General features: G+C 34.4%; 1 protein-coding gene across 1 annotated transcript in view; it reads left to right on the top strand.

Moving 5' to 3' along the window:
* Positions 1–17,510, top strand: part of UBR3 (ubiquitin protein ligase E3 component n-recognin 3) — a 207,722-nt gene extending 190,212 nt beyond the window's left edge. The window contains exons 33-38 of the mRNA XM_019656794.1: positions 651–758; positions 907–1,032; positions 10,425–10,604; positions 13,842–14,051; positions 14,701–14,840; positions 15,134–17,510. Coding sequence (XP_019512339.1) covers positions 651–758; positions 907–1,032; positions 10,425–10,604; positions 13,842–14,051; positions 14,701–14,840; positions 15,134–15,251 — 882 coding nt within the window. The 3' untranslated portion in view covers positions 15,252–17,510. The remainder of the gene's footprint in view (positions 1–650; positions 759–906; positions 1,033–10,424; positions 10,605–13,841; positions 14,052–14,700; positions 14,841–15,133) is intronic.
* The last annotated feature ends 4,273 nt before the right edge of the window (positions 17,511–21,783 follow it).

Genomic DNA, 21,783 nt, shown 5'->3' on the forward strand with positions numbered 1-21,783 from the left:
TGTCCTATTTTATTTTTACATTAAATAATTTGTACAAATCCTATTCAGGGAATTTGAGGGAAGTTGTTAAAAAATTTCGCAATCCATAGTTTCTTCAATTTTATGCATATATTATTTATACTACTATAATGGTGTACATACATACTTCTGGCATTTTTCACATCACGTTATAAACACTTTTTACACACCTTAATTTGTCAATTCACTGCCTATAAAATATTCTTTTGAATTGATATGTCATAATTTGGGTAACTGCCTCAGTTTTGTTGATCATTTCTGATTTTTTACTATCATAGTGCTTCACTGAATGTCTTGGGTATATAGTTGTTTTTTTCTTTCAGAATGTTTTCTTAGGAAGAATTTCCAGCAATGGGAATTACTGGGTCAACATTTATCATTTACATATGTTTATTTATACATACATTATATAACTTATATGGTGTCTTTTAGAGAAGTATTTAGTCACCTACCCAATTTCATTGTGAATCCAGAGGTATACTGTTGTATACAGGTTTTTGAAGAAATGAAGCTTACATGCTTTAAAAATAATGTAATCACAATTACACTGTACTCATTAAAAAGTATTCTTTCCAATGTAAAGGTTTTTTTTTACTTTTTAATGACTGATGGAATATTTTAATTTTTTCCAGAATACGTGTGATGCAGAAAAATCTTATGAAGTGTTATTGAGCCTTGTGATAAGTGAACTATCTAAAGGAAAGTTATACCATGAAGAAGGAACTCAGGAGGGTGCAATGGTATGCTCTCTCTAAGACCAGATGTAGTGGTTATTTAGTTAAAATTTTAGATTTTGTTGTCTAAATTATGAATATAATTTTTTAAACTATACCTATCTGTTACATAATGAATTGTTCAGGTTTTTTTTGGTTTTTTTTCCAACTTTAGGTTAACCCTATTGCTTGGTCTCCTGAATCCATGGAAAAATACTTGCAGGACTTCTGCTTACCTTTCCTCAGAATCACCAGCCTTCTTCAGCACCACCTTTTTGGGGAAGATTTACCTAGCTGCCAGGTACAATTAATTTATGGTAGAGAGTAGGCACCCTTGTTTTTCCAATTAGCTATTTTTTAAAAATATCCTAATATATAGTGTAATATTTATACCTATACACATAATTTTATACAAGTATATGTTAGTCTAACTCAAAGGAATAAATGTTTAGAATATTTACTATTGTTATTTTTGCATTTGTTGGCATCCACCTATTTTTATGATAATATTACTAATATTTGATATTTGAGCAGTTTGGGATTAAATCAGTGATAATAATGCCCAGTACTTGAACAGGGTCATTGTATTCATATTTATGTATTATTGATTTTGTCATATTGACATATTTATCACTCTCTACTGATATATTTACCACTAATTAGCTGCCTTTAATATCCTTTTTAAAGTTATCTTGCTCAGAAAGCTGGTTGTTTAAAGATAGGATGGTATTTGTGTAATTTTAGAACAGCAAAATATTTGATTTGCAGCCAGTTGTGTTAAAACTTGGATTGAATGAATTATCACTGGTTTAACCTATTTCATAAAACTGTGGGTCAATGTGAATAGGCAAGAAAATGACAAGGTAGAAAACCAGCAGTTAAGTAAACCAAACTACACTTAATAGGATTATGTTCTTGGCGTTACCTGCCATTCATTTTCAGTGAATTTGATGTGGGAATTAAGACATTTATCATATTTATGGTCTTTGAAACCTGAAGTATAGTGGAATTAAGCAGTTGATTTTTCCTTCTTAAGTAATTGATCATTGCATTTAATAGTACGGATTATTTGTTTTTTATCCAGTGATTTGAGATAAACTGCACATTTGTCCTCAATATTGAACAAATTAAAAATATACAAAAATTCTTCACATTTCTGTATTGCACAATATTCTAGGAGAGTCTTCTTAAACAAAAAGTAGGTTTTAAATGTTGCACATCTGAAACTAATATTGTATGTTAACTGTAATTGAAAAGGTTTTTTAAAATTTTAATGTAGGGATTAAATTAAGCAGTAGGGCTTTCTTTTTAAACAGTAATGCAGGTATGGAAAAGCCAAAGTGAACTTAAAAATATAAATATTTCTAAAATAAATGATGGTGATTTAACCAGCCAAACATTAGGGTTATCTGAGAGCTATTTTGTAGTCACTGGAAGAATGGATGGGGTGAGAGACTGGTGGAGTCTTGGTCTTGTCAAATCAAGTAACTCACTTGAAGACCATAGCTTTAATCAAAACACCTTTAATTTCAGAAGCCATCCCTCATATTAATGATAGTGAGTATGGGCACGAGGAGGAGCTGCCCAACCAGGATAATTCTCTGCATCCCTCCTTTCTCCTCTTACTTGTCATCTGTACTTGCTGTCTGCATTTTCCTTCCACTCACTCACTTACTCATCACTCACCTACTACTCACTCACTCACTCACTCATCCCTTATTCACTCCTTCACCCCACAAAATCTGGTTTTTCTCCCTACCAATACTATCCTGTAGCTTCAGATGTCACTAAGGACCTCCTGATTGCAGCACAATTCCATACGCCTCATCTCCTTCAATCTCTCCCCTCCCCTGGGTCCCATGACACTGCAGCAAGAGTTTTCAAACATGCATTTAGCAGTAGAACCCTTCTTCAAATGGGATCTTGCCTAGAACTCCAAGGGATTAACCATAGCTTTATAGTAAGAATTAAAATCATGCAGTGTAAGTCCTTAAAATTCATTCTTCTTTTTCAAGGTAGTTTTGGCTATTTATTGCATTTCCAAAAAGTTTTTTAATCAGCCTGGAAATTTCTATCAGAAAAACAAAACCTATTGGGATTTTGTTTGGAATTACATTGATTGTAAATATTAATTTAGAACTGACATCTTAACTGGAAAAACTGACTTTGTAACATTATAGTGTTAACATTTTAACATTATTGAGAACTCCAGTAATAGATCTTATGTTTCCTCTGATTTGGATTCATTAAGCTTCTTAGATCTGTGGGTTTGTAGTTTTCATCAAATTTGGAAAAAAAACTGGCCATTATTTCATTAAATATTTTTTATCTCTCTTACCTCTAACTCCCTCTTCAAAAAAACATTCATCTATTAGATATTTTCTTTCATAGTTATTTACATTTTAACTTAAAAGTATATTTCCTTTTGTCACATGAGCATTCTCAAATATTAATTAAACAAGGTCTGCTACTTCCTTTATCAACTTTTCTTTCTTCACAGAGGCCATAGGCTGTGGTTCTTTCTGTTCCTGTTACCTTATTGTTTGTTTTGTCATTTGTTTTATCAGAGGCTGTTTTTCTCCCATAAGTTGGAAGTAACTGGAGGCAGAAGCTGTTGAATTGGGCATTGAAATTTGGTCTGGAGTTCGGGTGTACAGTGAAGTCTGTAGTAGAGCACCAGACATGTGCTTAGACCAAGGAAGAAATGCATTGATAAGGATGCATGACAAGAAACAGTGCAATGACTACCAGAAAGATAGATTAAAGTGAAGTTGTAGTGGATCTGAATTTTACATGAGAGAATTTGGGCCATTGAAAGATTTTGGACAAAAATGTAAAATGACTCAAATTTTATTTCAGGATAAAAACCTCAATTCTAATATAAGACAGATTGTAGAGTGTGAGGAATTGGAAGGACTAGGAAAAGAAAAGTCAGCTGAGGAAGGACATATTAGAAATGGAAGAGGATAGGGAATGATTAGAGATTTCAGAGATGGAATAGTCAGAATTTCACAGCTAGTTGCACAAGTGTGAGTCACGGGAGAAGAGTCTACTGTACTTGGGTTTGAACCTGGGAGATTTGAACCTTTGTGGTCCAGTTAATAGTGGAAATATGGAGCAGGTTTCTGGGGGCCCGAATGAAAGTATTTTTGCATATATTCAAGGTGAGGGGTTGGTTGGATCATTGAAATGGATATATTCAACTGAAGTGAGAAAAGTAAGTTACAACTTGAGATAGAAGCTTGCTGCCTTTCTGTCATCTGGATAATCTTTTTTTGTTTTCACATACATATATATATATATGTAATATAAAATATACAAATATATGTACTATGTAAGTATGTATAGATACTTGCTTTCTCTTGCACTGTATTTACTTTGGCTTTTTGTTAATTGTGGTATGGTATAAGTAGGTGTAATGTTATGCATACTTTAACTTTTGTGGACTTGACATTTTTTTTCTTTGTTTCAGCTATCCATATTTCATACTTTTATCCAAAAATGTTTCATTAAAATTTATTCTTTTGCTCCCTTTGATTCTAATTGCAATTCTATACATTCAGCAGTTTTCCCTTAATGTTTTATTTTGTGGTTCTCAAAGTTAAGAATTATTCATTCATAGCCCTTTGTTTTATTTGGGGGAGAAAAGACTAAATATTTATTTGCTCAAAGATATTTACAAAGCAGTTTATAATGATGAGCTATTTATTAACCAGCTTATAAAATAGGTTCTCATTTTACAGTGATGAAATTGAAGGATGAAGACATGTCTAAGCTAATAAATCAGTCAGAGTTAGAATTCACCTTATTCATCGGATAGTATTTATATTGGCCCCCTTGTTCATTTCTTTACCTGAAATTACCTTTTCATTTTTGAGAAGAAGGGTGGAGGAGCATCTGCGTGAATTCATTGATCACACTGCTCAGCTCATGGCACCGTGCATAGTGCCTCTAGTATTAATACTCCCCGCCCCCCGTTTCCCCACAATGGTACCTTATCCATAACTTCTCAGAAGTAATGTGCATGTCAGTATAAACTGCATATAGTGTTGTTTCATGTCTGTTTAATTTGCATAACTGGTATTGTGCTATAAATCTTGTATCTTTGTTACTTTTTTTCCTACTAAATATTAGACCATTTAGACCTAATCATGTAGCTCTAAATGATCCTTTCTTATTGCTGCATAGTGGTATTCCAGTATACATATATTCCACATTTTACTTACCCCTCACTGATGAACATCTAGGCTGCCTCCAAATCTTTGCTACCATGGAAAAAATAATCTGCTGCAATGAACCTAATGTCTTGTGTACTTTAAAGTTTCTCTGAGTATTATACCTAGTTATGGCATTGCTGGGTCCATAGGATACATTCTTCCCAGTTGCTTTCTGAAATGGCTACTCAGGGTTCACATCCCGCTGACACTGCATGAGGGTTCTTGTTTTCCACCCTGTACTTGCCAGCACTTCTTATTATCCAGTGTTCTAATATTTGCCAGTCATATGGGTACAAAGTACATACTTATGGTTAATTTGATTTGCATTTCTAATTATAAATGCAATTGATTATCTGTTTACTTATTAGCCATTTAAGTTTTCCTCTGTATATTTCCTATTCTTATTCTTTGACCATTTTTTTAAAATGGGTTTTTTGTTATTATCTTGCTGCTGTTTTGTCAGTTTTACTCATGGCAGATATCTTTTCTCAGACGTGTGTTTGACTGTATTACCCTTTGTGGAACAGAAATATTTAATTATTTATTTATTTTTTTTAGCTGAGCCAATCCTGCCACTTGTTGGCAGCTCAGCGGCTGCTCAGCTCGGGCCGGGACTCGAACCGCTGTTGCTCGGAGCTCAAACTCTTGTGCAAGCTCTTAACCGACTGAGCCACTCAGCTGGCCCAGAAATATTTAATTTTAATGCTGTCAGACCTATCGCTTTTTTCTTTATAACTTATGCTTTTCGAATCTTATTTTAAAAATCCTTCTCCCATCAGATTATAAAGTTATTTTGTATTTTCCCCTATTATTTTTATAGTTTTATCTTTACATTTAGATTTATCATTTAATCTAGAATTTATTTTGTAAATAAGGTATGAAGTAAAAATCTAATTTTTTCATCATTTGATGAGACAGTTTTCCTGACACTATTTACAAAATAATCTATTTATAAAGTAACTTTTTCTTACTGCTTTTTGATGCTAACAGGTTTCTATGTTTCTGGATTCTTTATTGTATATACTATTGAGCCATTTGCTCTCATACTAGTAACAGACTTTTAAATACTATGATTTTGTTATAGACATATCTGGTAGGGTGACTGTCCCTTCTTTTTTTTTTTTAACTATTTTTTGTGTTAAATTCTTTCTTTCTAATTTTTTTCAGTTAGCTATATATGGGTTTTTATTATCAATTTGTAAATTCTCTTTCTAAATTCTACAAAATGCTTGATGAAAACTGCTTTGAATTTATAGTTTTAAAGCATTGAACATAGTTTATATGTCCATTTATTCAGGTTTTCTTTCACTGCTTTTCATAGAATTTTTTAATTGTCATCTTAAAGTCTGGAGCATTCTTTATAAAGCTAATCCTATAGGCTTTATAATTTTAGTTTCTCTTTAAATTATCTTATTTTCTATAACATGCTCGGATTACTCTTTGCTGGTATAGAATAATACTACTGACTTGTGTTAATTCTTGTGATTGGCCACTTGCAGAACACTCTTATTCTAATAGTTTGCCCATTGATTCTTTTAGGTGTTCTATGTAATTATGATTATATCATTCGAAAATGACAATATTGTTTCTTCCCTTCAAATCTTTATTACTCTGTTGCTGTCTTAATGCATGCTCAGCATTATTTTGAGCAGTGGAAGCAATAGTCAGCATTCTTTTTTTATTCCCTATCCCAAAGAGAATACTTCTAAGTTTCCTATGCATGTCTTTTGTTTGTTTTTATTGTAACTGGAATCATTTAAAAATTACATTTTTAATATATTGCTGAAATGTAGAAATTCAATAGGAATTTTGAATATTAACCTTCTACATTTAGCTAGTGGCTACCTTGTTAATAAATTCAGTGATTATTTCTAATAGCCGGGAGACTCTTGAGTTTAACAGTACATTTTTTAATCAAACATTTTAAGCTTGGGAAATAATTAAGAATAGTACCTAGTATATGTTCTGACAACAGCAAGCCTGCTTTCCACAGTAATAATCTATTAGACCTTCCTCATTTAGTTAAATGTCTTAGTCTAACACTATTTCTACTACCATATTAGGGCTAATTGAAGTAACCTATATGGTTGTCTTTTCTTCTACTTAAATGCCTTCTCTCTTATTTATCTTCTAACTCTGGAATTCTTAACAGAGGGACTTAAGGTAATTTTTGAATTCCATAGCATTGTTTGTAAAATGTTTGTGTATGTGTATTTTTCTTGGAAGAAAATAGTTATTAGATTCTTACAGGGGACCATGTTATCCAACCCCATTCCCCAAAGTTGAAAAAAACACTGCTCTAATATATGTCCTTTAATTATTTTTTTCATTCTTCTATCTGTCAAAATTAGTTTTCCTATGGATAATAATAATTATAGGTAGCAGTTATGGTACACTGACTATATGCTAAGCACTGTTTTAAGTGCTTTTTGTGTAAATTCAGTTAAGCTTCACAACAACTGTGTGGTAGCTGTTATAAGCCTCACTTTACAGACAAGGAAAGAGGCACAGAGAGATGAATAATTTGCTCAAGATTCACAGCTAGTAAGTAAAGCAGTCCGGTTTTGAATGCATTTAGTCTGCATGCCAAATCTGCACTACTAACATCTGAGCTATGCTGCTGCTTGCTACCCAAAACATTTTTGGAAGAGTGCTGGTAATTTTCTTCAATGTTAAGTCTGTAAAAAACACTACAATGTTGCATATCATAGTCTCTTTGATCTCCGTATAGCTATGAATGCTCCACTTATAGATGTCTCTTGTAGTATAATAATAGGGAGATTGATTTATTGATACCTGAATAGACATACAAAAATAGCAAAAAATTGAAAATATCTCAAGTTGTCCATCAGTGGAAACTGGTTAAATAAATTGTAGTCTATTCATACAATGGAATATTCTTCAGAAAAGAACAGAATAGAGAGTTCTGATAAAGGGCATTTATGAAAAACCTATAGCTAACATCATACTTAATAGTTAAAGAAAGCTTGACTCCTTAGATCAGAAACAAGACAAGGAGGTCTGCCCTCATCACTTCTTTTCAGCATTGTATTGGAGGTTCAAGAAAGAGCAGTTAGGTAAAAAAGATAAATAAAAGTCATCTGGATTGAAAAGGAAAAGGTAAAACAACCTCTGTTTGCAAATTAGATGATTTTGTATGTGGAAAGTTGTAAGGAATCTCTAAAAAAAAACTATTAGAGCTAATAAACCAGGTCAGCAAGGTTGTAGAATACATGATAAATGTACAAAAAAATCAGTTGTATTTCTGTGCACTGACAATGAGCAATCTGAAAATGAAATTAAGAAAATAATTCCATTTATAATAGGGTGATGAAAATATTCTGGATTTAGATAGTGGTGATAGTTGCACAATTTTGTAAGTATACCAAACCCCACTGAATTATATATTTTAAAAAGTGAATTTTATGATATATGAATTCTATCTCAATTAAAAAATACATATTGAGAAAGGACTTGTATCCAGAATATGTCAAGAACTCTTATAACTGAATAATAAGAAAATAAAAAACACAAAGTGGACAAAAAATATGAACAAACGCTTTTCATAAGAAATATGTATGAATGACAAAAAAGTATATGAAAAGGTGTTCGACATCATTGTTCATTAGAGGAATACAAATTTATGTCACAAGTGTTTGTGAGGAGTTGGAGTATCAGACTTCCATCCATTGAAGGTGGGAATGCATAATGGGATAGTCAAATTTGGAAAAGTTTGGCAGTTTCTTTAAAAAATTAAGCATACACTTACTGTACAACACAATCCTACTCCTAGGTATCTACCAAAAGAAATGAAAGATTATGTTCCAAATAAAGACTTAAAAATGAGTGTTCATAACAGCCTAATTTGTAGCAGTCACAAACTGGAAACAACCCAGAAATCTGTCAGCAAGTGGATGCATGAACAAAATGTGATATTACCATGTAGTGGATTCAATAATGAAAAGGAATGGGCTACTGATACATGCTATAAGATGAATGAATCTCAGAATACTACTGCTACGTGAAAAAGGCCAGGCATAAAAGACTATATACTGTGTGGTACCACTTATATGAAATTAAAAAAAAAAATCAAAACTATGATGTCAAAAAGCACATCAGTGATTGCCTGGGGCCAGGATAAGGGGATGGAATCTATTGCATAGGGGCACAAAGGGATTTTTCGGTGGAATGGAATTGGAATTGTTCTAAAATTTTATTGTAGCAGTGGTTGCATGATTATACATTTACCAAAATTCACTTAAGGCTGGTGCATTTTATGGTTATGTAAAGTATACCGAAATAAAATGGTGTGTTTTTTTTAATGCTTTCTTTGCATAGCTATGTAAATAGGAGATTTGTGGCCTCATTTTTAGAGATTTTAAAAATTCACATATTTTTTAGCCTGCACATCAATTTGCTTTTTCATCTTTTTTAGCATATTTCAGAATTTTGTACTTAATCTACATAATTAGTTCAGTTTTGCAAACAGATGTTTGTTGAATGTCTAGTATTGTGCCAAGCACTGGGAGGACAGACTCCTGCTTCCAGGGATTACTCCCACAGTCCTATAGGAATAGCTTATTTATTTTTAAAGTAACTAATAGAAAATATCCAAGAACAGAAGTGTTTACAAGGTATGGAAGGATTAATTTTATCTGAATGGAGCTGGGTAGTGTGTCTCATTAAGTGGGGTCAGGGGAGGCTTCCCTGGGGAGCTGGAATTTGTAGGTTGATGGTAATTGATCCAGTGAACCGGGGAAAGTAGACACACTACTCTCCTCAATGGTTTTTTTAGTTAAATAAAGAGGGATTGAGGAGTATATTTTGGTGTTTGTAAGACTAAAAACGCACCTTAAAAATCAACGTTCGGGATGTGAGTCCTTGGATGACTGATTTCTCTGGTTCTGTTATTACTGAATAGAGATTCTGATTGCCTGGCACTTAGATCTCTAAAGTTTTTGTTTGTTTGTTTGTTTGTTTTCTAAACTCCACCCACCTTTTAAAACTGACTTTGTTTCACACTCATTCAGGATCCAAGCAATTTAGCACTGCCCCTGTGAATTCCTTGCTTCTACTATTGTTCTTCTTCATCCTCACTGACAGCCTATGTCTTTATAACCAAAAGTCGCTTTCCCTTGGCCCCAAATTAACATTTGCTTTCACAGAGTAGCTAGGATCTATAGACTGTATTCATCAGATATGTGGCAACCCAATTTTAAAAATAAATGTGTAAAAGAAGCAGATGCTATGGTACTGAGGAGTTAACTTTCGAAGAGAAATGTTATGGGGCTGCTTACAGCTAGGAACTTTTGTCTCTCTTCTTTGCTCCTCCTACTCCCTTTACTTGTCTTTAGTTGACTCAGTTTAAGTTTTCTTACTATTCAAAAGTAATTAATGAGGATGACACATAAAATATCTATAATGGGAAATGTTCTTGATGCAATGTCTTGAGAATTTTCTCTTTTGTGTCTAAAAGGAAGAAGAAGAATTTTCAGTTCTTTCCAGCTGCCTGGGACTTCTGCCAACATTTTACCAAACAGAACATCCATTCATCAGTGCCTCCTGCCTGGATTGGCCGGTTCCAGCATTTGATATTATATCTCAGTGGTGTTCTGAGATAAATTCATTTACTGAAAGACACGCAGAACAAGGAAAGGTATGTAAAAAGAATACACTCACTGACCATAGTGGTGATATATTAATAGGTAAGATAATGGAGAATTTAAAATTTCAGGTCATTGTTCTTAGTAGCATTTATTAAACTAATTATATTTTTAAAATGGTTTACTTATATAATACTCATTTATGAGTGTAAAAGCATAAATATTTCAGTCAACAAAACTAAGGTCTTAGTATGTCACTCTTAGTTTGTGTTAGGTTGTCGGGTTTTTTATTGAATATCTTAAATAATCGGAGCATTAGACTTGGCAGAGACAAAGGAATTTTAAGGGAGACAAAGAATTTGTAAGTTTATTTATTAGAAAGAGAACTGTCCAATAACAGTCAAAGCTTTGGATTAGCACATCTGAAAGGTCATGTCTTTAACTTTAAAATTTGTGGGGCCAGTGCTGCCAGCTTGGCTGGTAAAAGGTCTTGTGTTGGAGTTGAGTGAATTGGAAAGGTAGAATGGGGCAGTGGTGGGAGGCTCTGAATGCCGTGGTTTGGTGATTAGACTTTCTTCTATAGCTAGAACTATAGTTTTTGAAAAATGGATAAAATGAAGAAAGTAGTGTTTTATAGATGTAACCTGGTGGCTTTTTAGTAGATAAATTGAAGTAAGGAGAGAGGGAAGCCAGATATTATTGTTTATGTGGTGGATAAAATCTGGACTTTTGTTCTAATAGTAGAAATTAGAATGTAACCAATGCAAGAGACATTTGAGAAAAATATACAGGACTTGGTGACCAGATATACATGACTTTAAGACCTTGAATCAAATCATTAGAAGAATAGTAGCTAGTACACATAGTTCTGATAGGAGCCTGTTCCTGTTTAAACACCATTAATGATGCCCATTGCCTATGGAGGAGGATAGGGACTCCTTGCATGGCATTCAAGGATTTTCACCATCTTGCTTAGCTTTCTAACTCATTCTGTACCACTCCCCTGCCCACCATCTTGCTCAAACCACAAAAGAATATTTCTTAAGTGTGCAATATATTTACAAACATCTGTGCTATTGCGTATTGCTGTTACTTTTATCTAAAGCAACCTTCCTACCTTTCTCCTTTTGAATTAATCACTCATCAAAGCTTTGCAAAGATAAATGTTACCTCTTCTATAAAGCTTTGTCTGATAGCCCATCTTCCTCTACAGCCCTAACCCCCTCCCTCTGTCGTGCCGTACAACAGTTCTGTTGCCACTGTCTCTTACAGTCACCGTATGTTTCACCTTGTTTATTGTGTCTGAATTGTAGCTCCACAAAGCAAAGATTATTTATTATTTATCCTTGAATCCCTAGTTCCTATAAAGTGACTGATACAGATTAGTCACCTAACCAATATTTGTGGAACAATTAGGTGGTAGGATGATGTCATTGGCAGAAATAGAATTGATGAAAGGGGAGCCAAGTTTTAGGGAAAATGAGCATTTTAATTTTGACATCAAAGGGACAATAAAAATTGGTATTTCCTATGGATGAATCAGGCTAGACTTAATTTTTAAAACACTGAAGTGACTAGTAAAGGCAAGGTAAGTATAAATAATAAATGTCTCTGCTTTTGTTCATTCCTATTTTATGTTGAAATCCTTAAAGAGATAATACCTCATTTGATACCTTTTTTTTCCAAAGGAAAGGGAATATTAAGAAGTTAATTGAACCTTTTAAATTATGTATAAAAAATCTTTTTCCTGTTTAGTAATTTCTGTATTCACAAATTATAGCTAGAATCTGAAGTTATATTTTGATGTCCGAAACCTATGAGAAATGATTTGGAGTAAGAGATGTATATAACTGTAGAACCAGGACAGGAGAAAAAGTGATGAGCATACTTAAATTTTTTTGTCTTCATACGAGCCCTGGGTAAAACAATAGATAAAAATGAACTTATTTGATAGTATAAGAGCAAACATACATGTTAGATGAATGGTTATTGGTGTGGATATTGATGGAAAATAAGAATTTATTTAAAAATATTTCATCTTTTTGTAAGATTGAGTGATAATTACTTGTTTTAGTGTCAGAACAGTAGACATTTATTCATGTATTTCTACATATGCAGAATTTTTACCAGTTATTTGAATGCATCACCATCTGACTTGCACCCTTACTCCCCCTATTCACTCTGGTCCATCTCTAACCCTGACTCAGATCCTAGGTCAACCAGATTTTCTTTACCAGGGATTTTAGATTTGAATGTAGAGACTTAGCAAGATAAACAGTGAATGGAGCCAAATAGTCCTACAGCAGTGAACTTGAAAGAGTCTGAATTAGTACTTCACATGTTTTGTATCAGCTAAGATTCTTTGGTTGCAAAGCTCCGTTCTGTTTTCTCTGAAGTGCTACCACTGGAAGACTCTGCGTACCCCGCTTCCCTCCATGGTGCACTCAATATTCACACCCCTAGGAGAGAGAATCTGGCCTAATTTGCATCATATATACACCCCTGTGATGGGGCAGGATCTTGTGATGGGGCAACCCCATCAGACCTGTATGGAGCAGGAAAAGAAGTTATTTTTCAAGAGGACTTATAATGCTGTTAATATAAGAAGGCAGATAAGGATGCCAGACAAATGGAAAAGAAAAAACACTGGTGGCCTACTCCCTTCACATCCTACTTGCCCGGCACATAGATATCCTTCTTCTCATTCATAGTTTCACTTCTTTCTCTGTTCAAAATGATGTAACCATCCCTCCTACAACCACAGTTCCTTAAGATAATAGATTCATAATACATTTTATTTAATTGTTAATGGAGTAGCACCTAGAAAAAAATTAATGCTATTACCAATATTTTTATATACCTGAAAATAATCAATAAAGTATACCCTACAGGGAAATTGAGCTGATTTGGCATTTTTTTCATACTTAAGCAGAAAATTTATAAAGTGTTGTAGCCCTAGCACTTGTGGATGCAAAAGATCTTAGCTTGAGGTGTAGGATGATTTTACATCTTCTAGGAAGGAGACTCTAGGTTATAAAGCACTGAAATAGAAATGAGTTAAAACTATGACCTTCCCTAAAGAAAAAACCAGTGAATTGTTTACCTGAGAAAGGTAAAAACTTGGTTTTTAAAAATATGTAACTGTTTAAAAGTTTGCATTTAAGCAAATAAGCCACATTTTTGGAGACAAATTTTCCGTTCTTTAAAAGAAAGCCCTTTTAAAAAATAAGTATTTTTTCTTAGTGACTTACATACATAGGACTAATGAATGTTTTCGGATAATGTTTTAGGCCTTGCTTATTCAAGAATCAAGATGGAAATTACCACACCTACTACAGTTGCCTGAGAATTACAACACCATTTTTCAGTACTACCACAGAAAAACTTGTAGTGTCTGCACCAAGGTTCCTAAAGATCCGGCCGTTTGCCTTGTTTGTGGTACTTTTGTATGCCTGAAAGGACTTTGCTGCAAGCAACAAAGCTACTGTGAATGTGTGCTGGTAAGCATTAGTACATAGTATAAAGTTTATGAAAACTCAGATCCCATGTCACATGGAAATCTCACACACAAACACACACACACACACACACACACACACACACACACACACACGCACACGCACACGGTCAAGCCAGCACTTCAGGTTTTACTACTCTTTGAATAAAACAAACAATACATATAAGCATTTAGTTCTTTTGTTGTTCTAACTTTTTTGTTATTTTTTTTCTTTTTAATCCAGTAGAAGGGTAAAAAAAACAAATCAAAACAAAACAACCAACAAACACCTGAGACTGAGTAAAACCTTTCTTAAGGAGAACTGACTTCCTTTCCCTACTCCTATTGCTTTTTAATGGTACATACTTTTTAAAATGTTGTGCTATGAAACAATAGTCATATATGCTATTGTAGATGCCTCTGAATTAGGTTTAGGTTGGCTTTTAATTGCTTCTCTAGATAATCCTTACTCAAATTCCCCCTAATTTATTATTAATAAAGTGTTAGAAATGAGATTGAAAATTTAACGTAGATGAAATCTTATTAAAATTTAAAAAAATATTTCTGTTTTATTTGAAGAAACTTAAGGGATTCTTGATTCTTATAAAGTCCATTTGATTATGAAATTAATTGCTATATTTTGAATTTTTTAGCATTCTCAGAACTGTGGAGCTGGAACAGGGATTTTTCTTTTGATCAATGCATCGGTGATTATCATCATTCGAGGCCACCGGTTCTGCCTCTGGGGTTCTGTGTATTTGGACGCTCATGGAGAGGAAGACCGGGATCTTAGGTTAGAAGTGCATGCGTGTATCCGGGTGTTTATTGAAGTATGGTCAGTAAGAACAATATGCCATTTCTGGCTTTGTAATGATAACAATTTTTTATATTAAGAAATTCTGTCATTAATTTAGAGCTATTTCTAGTTTTTGAAATATTTTCCTCATCAACATGCTAAGGGAACATGAAATAAACCAAATTACTATGTGACATTTTTGCCCTGAAGAATCTATTTAAAAAACGTGTGTGAAATCTTCATTGTATTTTATTCCTTTTTAATACTTTTTTCCCTCCTTTTTATTCTAGGCGAGGCAAGCCTCTCTACATTTGTAAGGAAAGATACAAAGTTCTTGAACAACAGTGGATTTCTCATACTTTTGATCACATCAATAAAAGATGGGGTCCACATTACAATGGGCTGTGACTCACCAACTCAGCATTGCATTATATCATCGTTTTCATTAAGAATTTATCAACAATAAGCTTTAAATTAATTTGGGGGAATAACGCTTTTGCTGAGGGAAAAAAAGAAAACATATGTTGTAAAGCCTTTCCAAAATTAGGTGCTTGGTAATCACATTAATGGTATAATAATTTTTTTTTAAATATCTGGAGAACATAACAAGTAACAAATTGTATCATTCTTTAGTGATATTTAAAAAAAAATCTACAATTAATAAGCACAACTTGACAAAATTATTTAAAACTGATTCTCCCAGCAATGCATATCAGTTATTCATTGATACTTAGAGTGGGTGTGATTTATTTAAAGTTTTACTGCTTCTCTATATCTCTGTGTTTTAATTTGCATCTGCTAAACATAATGCATCTCTTCCCTCTGCCATCCTTGTGTTGATTTGAGATTTTTGCTGTATGTAATTAGAAAAAAATGTAAAACATGATTTATGTGAAATATTGTATAGTAAAAGTTGGTCTAATAGTAGAACTTTAAAATTTTTTCTTATTGTGAGGAATCTGTTAAAAGTTTAAGGCTTTGCTGAAAACTTAATTCATTCTCAGGAATTTCATAAATATTCTCCCCAGGTAAATAATTGAAATAGTTGTAAAATAAGTAGATAGCTGCTGTTAATATAATACAGTACATTTTGGGAGACGTGTGGTTGCAGGGGAGCCCTTAAAAATCAAAGTTTGCCATTTCAGTTGGATAAATTACTAGAAATAGTAACAAATAGATTTTACTATAAAATCACAAGTTTTAAGAGCATACACATGGCAGATTTCAATTCTGCTCATGCCCACCATTTATTACCAAGTTTTTGTTTAAACGACTGGATTAAAATTGCTCCGACTTCCCCACAAATGAAGCATAATTTTGGAACTTTCCTATCAGCTCAAGAGGTTCAGCTATATTGTATTTGTGCAATGTAATCACTGCTATTTCTCCTTGGTTTCCTAAAAGGGGGGGAAAAAAGGCTCAGTGATGATGACCCTCATGAATGAGCCGTGCATCTGCATCCTTCTTAGAAGCTGCTGTGAAAAGCAGTTTATGTTGGTATGGTTTTTGAATCAGCAAGAATGGGAATGATTGAGCTAAAGCCCACTCTGTTAGTAGAGAAGGAAGATTACAGAAAAGCATGTTATATAGTGCTACTAAGATTTTTCTTCCAAATAATTAATTTGATGATAATTTCATACATAGTGCTATCAAGCAATTCCTGGTACTTTGGACATACATGGCTTGTATAAAATTACATTTTTACATGTAAAAATAAACTAAAAAAAAATCTAATGATGTAAAAAAAAGTCATATACATTCTAAAAATTATTGAATGTCATGACATTACAGAATATGCAAATGGATGTTAAATGATGGCCTTGCATTAAAATAGAGAGAGCAGAACAGTACATATTCAAATGTGTTGAAAACGTCAAAAAATTACCTATAACTCTACAATAAAATATGTGGAAATAGCTTGCTATTTTTATATACATTTCCAAAATATTAAGATAACTTTCTGAAAGACTAGAATGATTTCTGTTTAACTAAATAGCTGTCCTTTCCAACACATTGCTACTTTTTAAAATAATGTATCATAAGTTCAGCCTGTCATACTTTTTGCATCAGTCATTATGAATACCAGACCATTTGTAAGTGTGGTTGAAGAGCAAAATGCTAATTTACATCTCTCGTAAATACTGTTTCAGGATTCATGAACTTGAATAATTCTACAGTTTGAAACTCTTATGCTATATATACATGGTATAATGTATTCAGACTTTGATTACTACATATTTAAAATGGAATGTTTTATGGTTGTGCATATGGATGTGAAGTGAAAATATTAGCCTTAACATTAAAATTTGGGTTTGATAATGTTTATTTTGATATTGGTGAATTAGTCACCAGTAAGTTTTAAAAAAGCACTTGGTTGAAAATCGTACTTGAATACATACATGCATGCTGCTAAACTAGAACTTTAATTTTTTCCCCTATAACTTTTATAAGTCCCATTTATAAACCCACTTTTAAAAATAACAGGTCCAAGTTAGAGTGATGTGTGTATATTATTCAAAAAAATGTACTGGTGTGCTATCTTGTATGAGTGATCATTTAAATACAGTACATTACTGTAGAAGCTAAATCAATCTTTATAATTAAGCAGAAATTATAAAACTAGGAATAATCAACATTGTAAGATATGTTAATAAAAACCTACTGTCATTTGGTTTGTGAAAGATCCTTAAAATTAATGCTTACATTGTTTTTTTTCCCCAAAGACACTGACAATAATATAGGTAAGTGAGCATAGCTGAAAAGATGAAAGCATAACTAATAGTTGCTTTAAGGTGGAGTTAAGTATAAAGGGTTTGCTTTTCTTTTTCCTTTTTATTTTCAAAGCTAGTTCTTATGTCTTCTCTCCTTGTCTCATAATTAATGTAAAGCTTTTGCTAACTATATGTGGTTTTGGAAGGGGGCAAGGAAAAGAGAATGGGTATTCAGATCTGAGGAACACTGCTATGGTCCTTGCTGCTTTCTGAGAAGTCCTAGCTAAACTTGAGAAATTGAAAGTGCTTTATGACCATGTTTCTTTTGAATGGTCTGTGGTCTTGTTTGAATTCACAGTCCTTACCCTTACTCCTCCACCCTGTAGCTCACTAGCCAGTTATCAGTTAGGAATCCTTTTGTGTTCACAAACCTTTCTTTCTGTTTTATGTATTTTGAAATTTATTGATTTCTGTGACTTAGAAAAGATGCTGACTAAAAGCACTGAAGGCTGGGAGGATATAACAGTGTGAGAGGAGATGTGGCCCAAGAGTCTCTGTACCATCTCCAGGATTATAATTGCAAACCCTCAAGTTCCTGATGTTGGCTTATCTTTGAGGTCATGTTGTACAGCAACAAAACCCTACGTGATGTAACATGATTTTAATCACTTGTGTCAAATCACCAAGACAAGATACATTTCCTGATGGTTATGCCTGACACTTGATAGTGAGAGGGCAGAAGACGTGTTACTTCCTCAGTCCCATTCACAGCACACAGATCTTTTCTTTGACTTTGTGGTCTGGCTGGGTGATATCAAGCGCTGCTTAGTTCATCAGGGATGAGCAGAAGGATGGCAACATGATCACTTCTCTAATGAAGCATATCAAGTGTGGAAGAGCTATACCATCCTGGTGTACAGTAATCGACTAGTCCTGGAGTGAATGTAACTCCAGCTGATGCAACACAATGGAAAGGCATAATGAGACCTTATGTAGAGCTGTTTTTATGTGAGTTAAATTAATGTGAGATGTGGCAATACCAAAATTGATGCAACAGCCCATAAGCAGGCCAGAAGAAGTAGGTTCAGGAGCGCAGATAAATACTTCAGCTCAAGGGGAAGGAAAAGGGACAAGAGAAAGAAAAGAAAGTTTAGAGCAAAGAAAGGATTCGTATCTGATTCCCTCTTACCTCGGTGACAGAGGAGCAGGAGCATCTGTTGAGAGCAGGCCTAGTATATTCTGGGGGTTTGAGCTAAGTGGTAGAGGTTGACATATGCTATGAGGAAACAGGCTAGAAATAAGGAGAAGCACTGCACAAGTTGTATTGATAACCCAATGCAGTTAGAAGCCATAAATTTCACTTTGTCCCTCTCCTTCTTCCTCTCCCTCTCTTTCTTTCTTTTATTAGTTTCAGGTGTACAAGACAATGTAATAGTTAGACATATACACCCCTCACAAAGTGATAACCCTGAAGCCATAACATTTTAATGAAGCCAATTAGAAAGGTTCTGTGACTGTGAAGTCCCTGAGATTAGCAGTCGAGGACCTAAAGGATAGAAATTAGACTACTAAATTAATTCATGACTTGTGGACTTAAGTGATGGGTATAATGTAAGGCAGTAAGAGATTTAGGAGTACTGGTTGACATGAATGTGGGGTCCATGCTAAATAAATTGAGGGGCCTAGGATTGGAAGTCATAATAAGATTTAATGTGAGCTTTCCAAGTTTTCTTTGGAAATTAATGAAAATTTGCTTTAGTTTGAAGCATTTAAATTCATTTATTCAGTAAATATTTATTAGGCTCCAATGCACCAGGTGCTGTGCTAAATATTGGAAATACTATGGAAAAGAAGCCAGATAGTCCCTTCTCTCATATAACTTGTGTGATTCATGCAACAGATGGTGTGTGTGTGTGGGGGGGGTGATGGGAGGAATGCAGTATGGTGTACAGTAGCAGGGACCTCTAAACCAGACTCGTATGAGGAGGCTTTCGGGAGGTAGAGATGGCTAAGATGATGCCCAAATACTGTTTAGGAGATAACCTGTGTGAAATGAGGTGTGGGGAACAATGTTTCAGGTTGGTGAAGGGAATACCATTTGCAAAGACTCAAAGAGTTGAGAGAGAACTTGTTAAAGATGTGAAAGGGAATCATTCTGACTGTAACAGGTGCTCTTGAGAGACAAGTGAAATCTAAATTACAAAGGGTTTTAAACTTTCTTTAGCGAGCAATGGGAAGCTCTCTTAGAAAAGTCAGTCCCACTGCACCGTGGAGAAAAATCCAGAGTGAGAAGACCTGCTTGGTATCTATTGAAAGAACCCAGATACAACATAATAGTTGACTCAATTAGGGGACTTGTAGAGACATAAAGAAGGGGACAGTATCAGAAGAGAGTTGACGGAATTCAGTGGGGTAAGGGAGAGCAAGGAATATTTATTAGGTGCCTGCTACGTGTGAGATTCTAAGCTAAATGCTGGGATACCACATTGAACAAGACAGAAAGGGTTAGTATCTGCCTACAGTCGCGTGGAAAACAGTACTAAGTATGTAATGACAAGTAAATGGATGTCATCAGCAAATTAGGCCGAGGGCTCTGGGAAACAACGGACTCATTTAGTTTGGAGAGTTCACAGAAGGCTACATAGAGTAAGGGATGTTTAAGCTGAGACCTGAAGAAAGGGTAACAGCGAGCTAAGTGAATGAGGGAATAGGGGGAGGCGTTCTAAAGGGTGCAGCATGCAGGCTCTGAAATAGGCTGGGCGGGGTGCACTCAAGCAACGACCGTGAGAGTATTATGCTAAAGGAAATAAGTCAGATGAAAAATGGACAAAAACGTTATGATTTCACTGACGTGGAGTATAAAACAAAAAGTAAACAAAACAAAAACAAACTCATCCAGACAATAGAATGGTGGTTACCAGAAGGGAAAGAGGGTGGGGGAGTGTGAAGTGGGTCAAGGGGGTCAAATAGATGGTACAGAAGGAAAGTTGACCAGGTGGGGAGCACGCAATAGAGTACACAGATGTTGGATTACAATATTATACACCTGAAAATTATATAATGTTATTAACCAATGTTACCCCAAACAAACAAACAAACCTGAAAGGAGTGCAGCACTGTTGAAGCATTGAAAGCAGAGGGAGTGAGTGGGGTCTGTGACGGGAGATGATGCAGGAACAATGGGCACCGATCAGATCATGGCCTCTTGAGCCATCTTATGGGTTTTGATCTTTATGCTAAAGGCAACAGGAAGTCATTGTAAGAGATTAGTGCAGTGAATGATCAGAATGCAATATTAAAATGATCTGTATAGCCTCAGTTTAAAGCAAGGTCAGCAAACATTTTCTGTGAAGGGCCAGGTGGTTTCTGTCACAATATTCAACTCTGCCATTGTAAGGCAAAAGCATCCATAGACGTATGGCTTCTAGTAATGGCAAATTAAGTGATTCAGACTGTATTAGTTATCTATTCCTGTATAACAAATTACCCTAAAATGAATGCAGTGAAATATTATTCATTTCAGTTTCTATGGTTCAGGAAGCCAGGGGGAGCTTAGCTGAATAATTCTGGCTCAGTCTCTTACAAGGCTGCTTAGTTAAGGTGTCAGCCAGGACAGTATCATTTGAGACGTGACCAGGGCTAGAGGATCTGCTTCTGAATTCACTCATGTGGCTGTTGGCTAGAAACTTCAGCTTTTTGCCCTGTGGACCTCTCAACAGGGCTGCTAACAACACAGCAGCTGACTTTCTGCAGAACGTGTGATCCAAGAGGGAGAAGGAGAGAGAGAACACACACAAAAAACCCCAAATGAAAGCCCCAGTGTCTTTTATAACCTAATCTTGGAGGTGGCATATGACCACTTCTGCCACACATACCAACCTGGTACAACATGGGAGGGGTTTATATAAGAGCGTAAGGCCCTGGAGGTGGAGCGCCTTTGGGGCCATCTTACTGAAGAAAACTTAAAAAACCAAATGAGTGGGCAAAGTTGAAGAAGAAACTATTTCCATAGCCTCAAAGTGTGTCCCCAAGATATTTATCAACTACAAAGGGAAAGATAAGTTTACAGTAGAGAAACCTGGTAAACACCACTTTAACCAAGTGATGAAAGTTAATATCACCAATAAAGCATATTCATTTCATAAATCCCTTAATATGATTTACTGAGAAATGTACATTATTCCTATAATAAAACTGCAAAAAGTACATAACTTAATTCCAATCATATG

This window comes from Hipposideros armiger, unplaced genomic scaffold (assembly GCF_001890085.2).
Source record: "Hipposideros armiger isolate ML-2016 unplaced genomic scaffold, ASM189008v1 scaffold_266, whole genome shotgun sequence".
In the NCBI taxonomy this organism is placed as follows: Eukaryota; Metazoa; Chordata; class Mammalia; order Chiroptera; family Hipposideridae; genus Hipposideros; species Hipposideros armiger.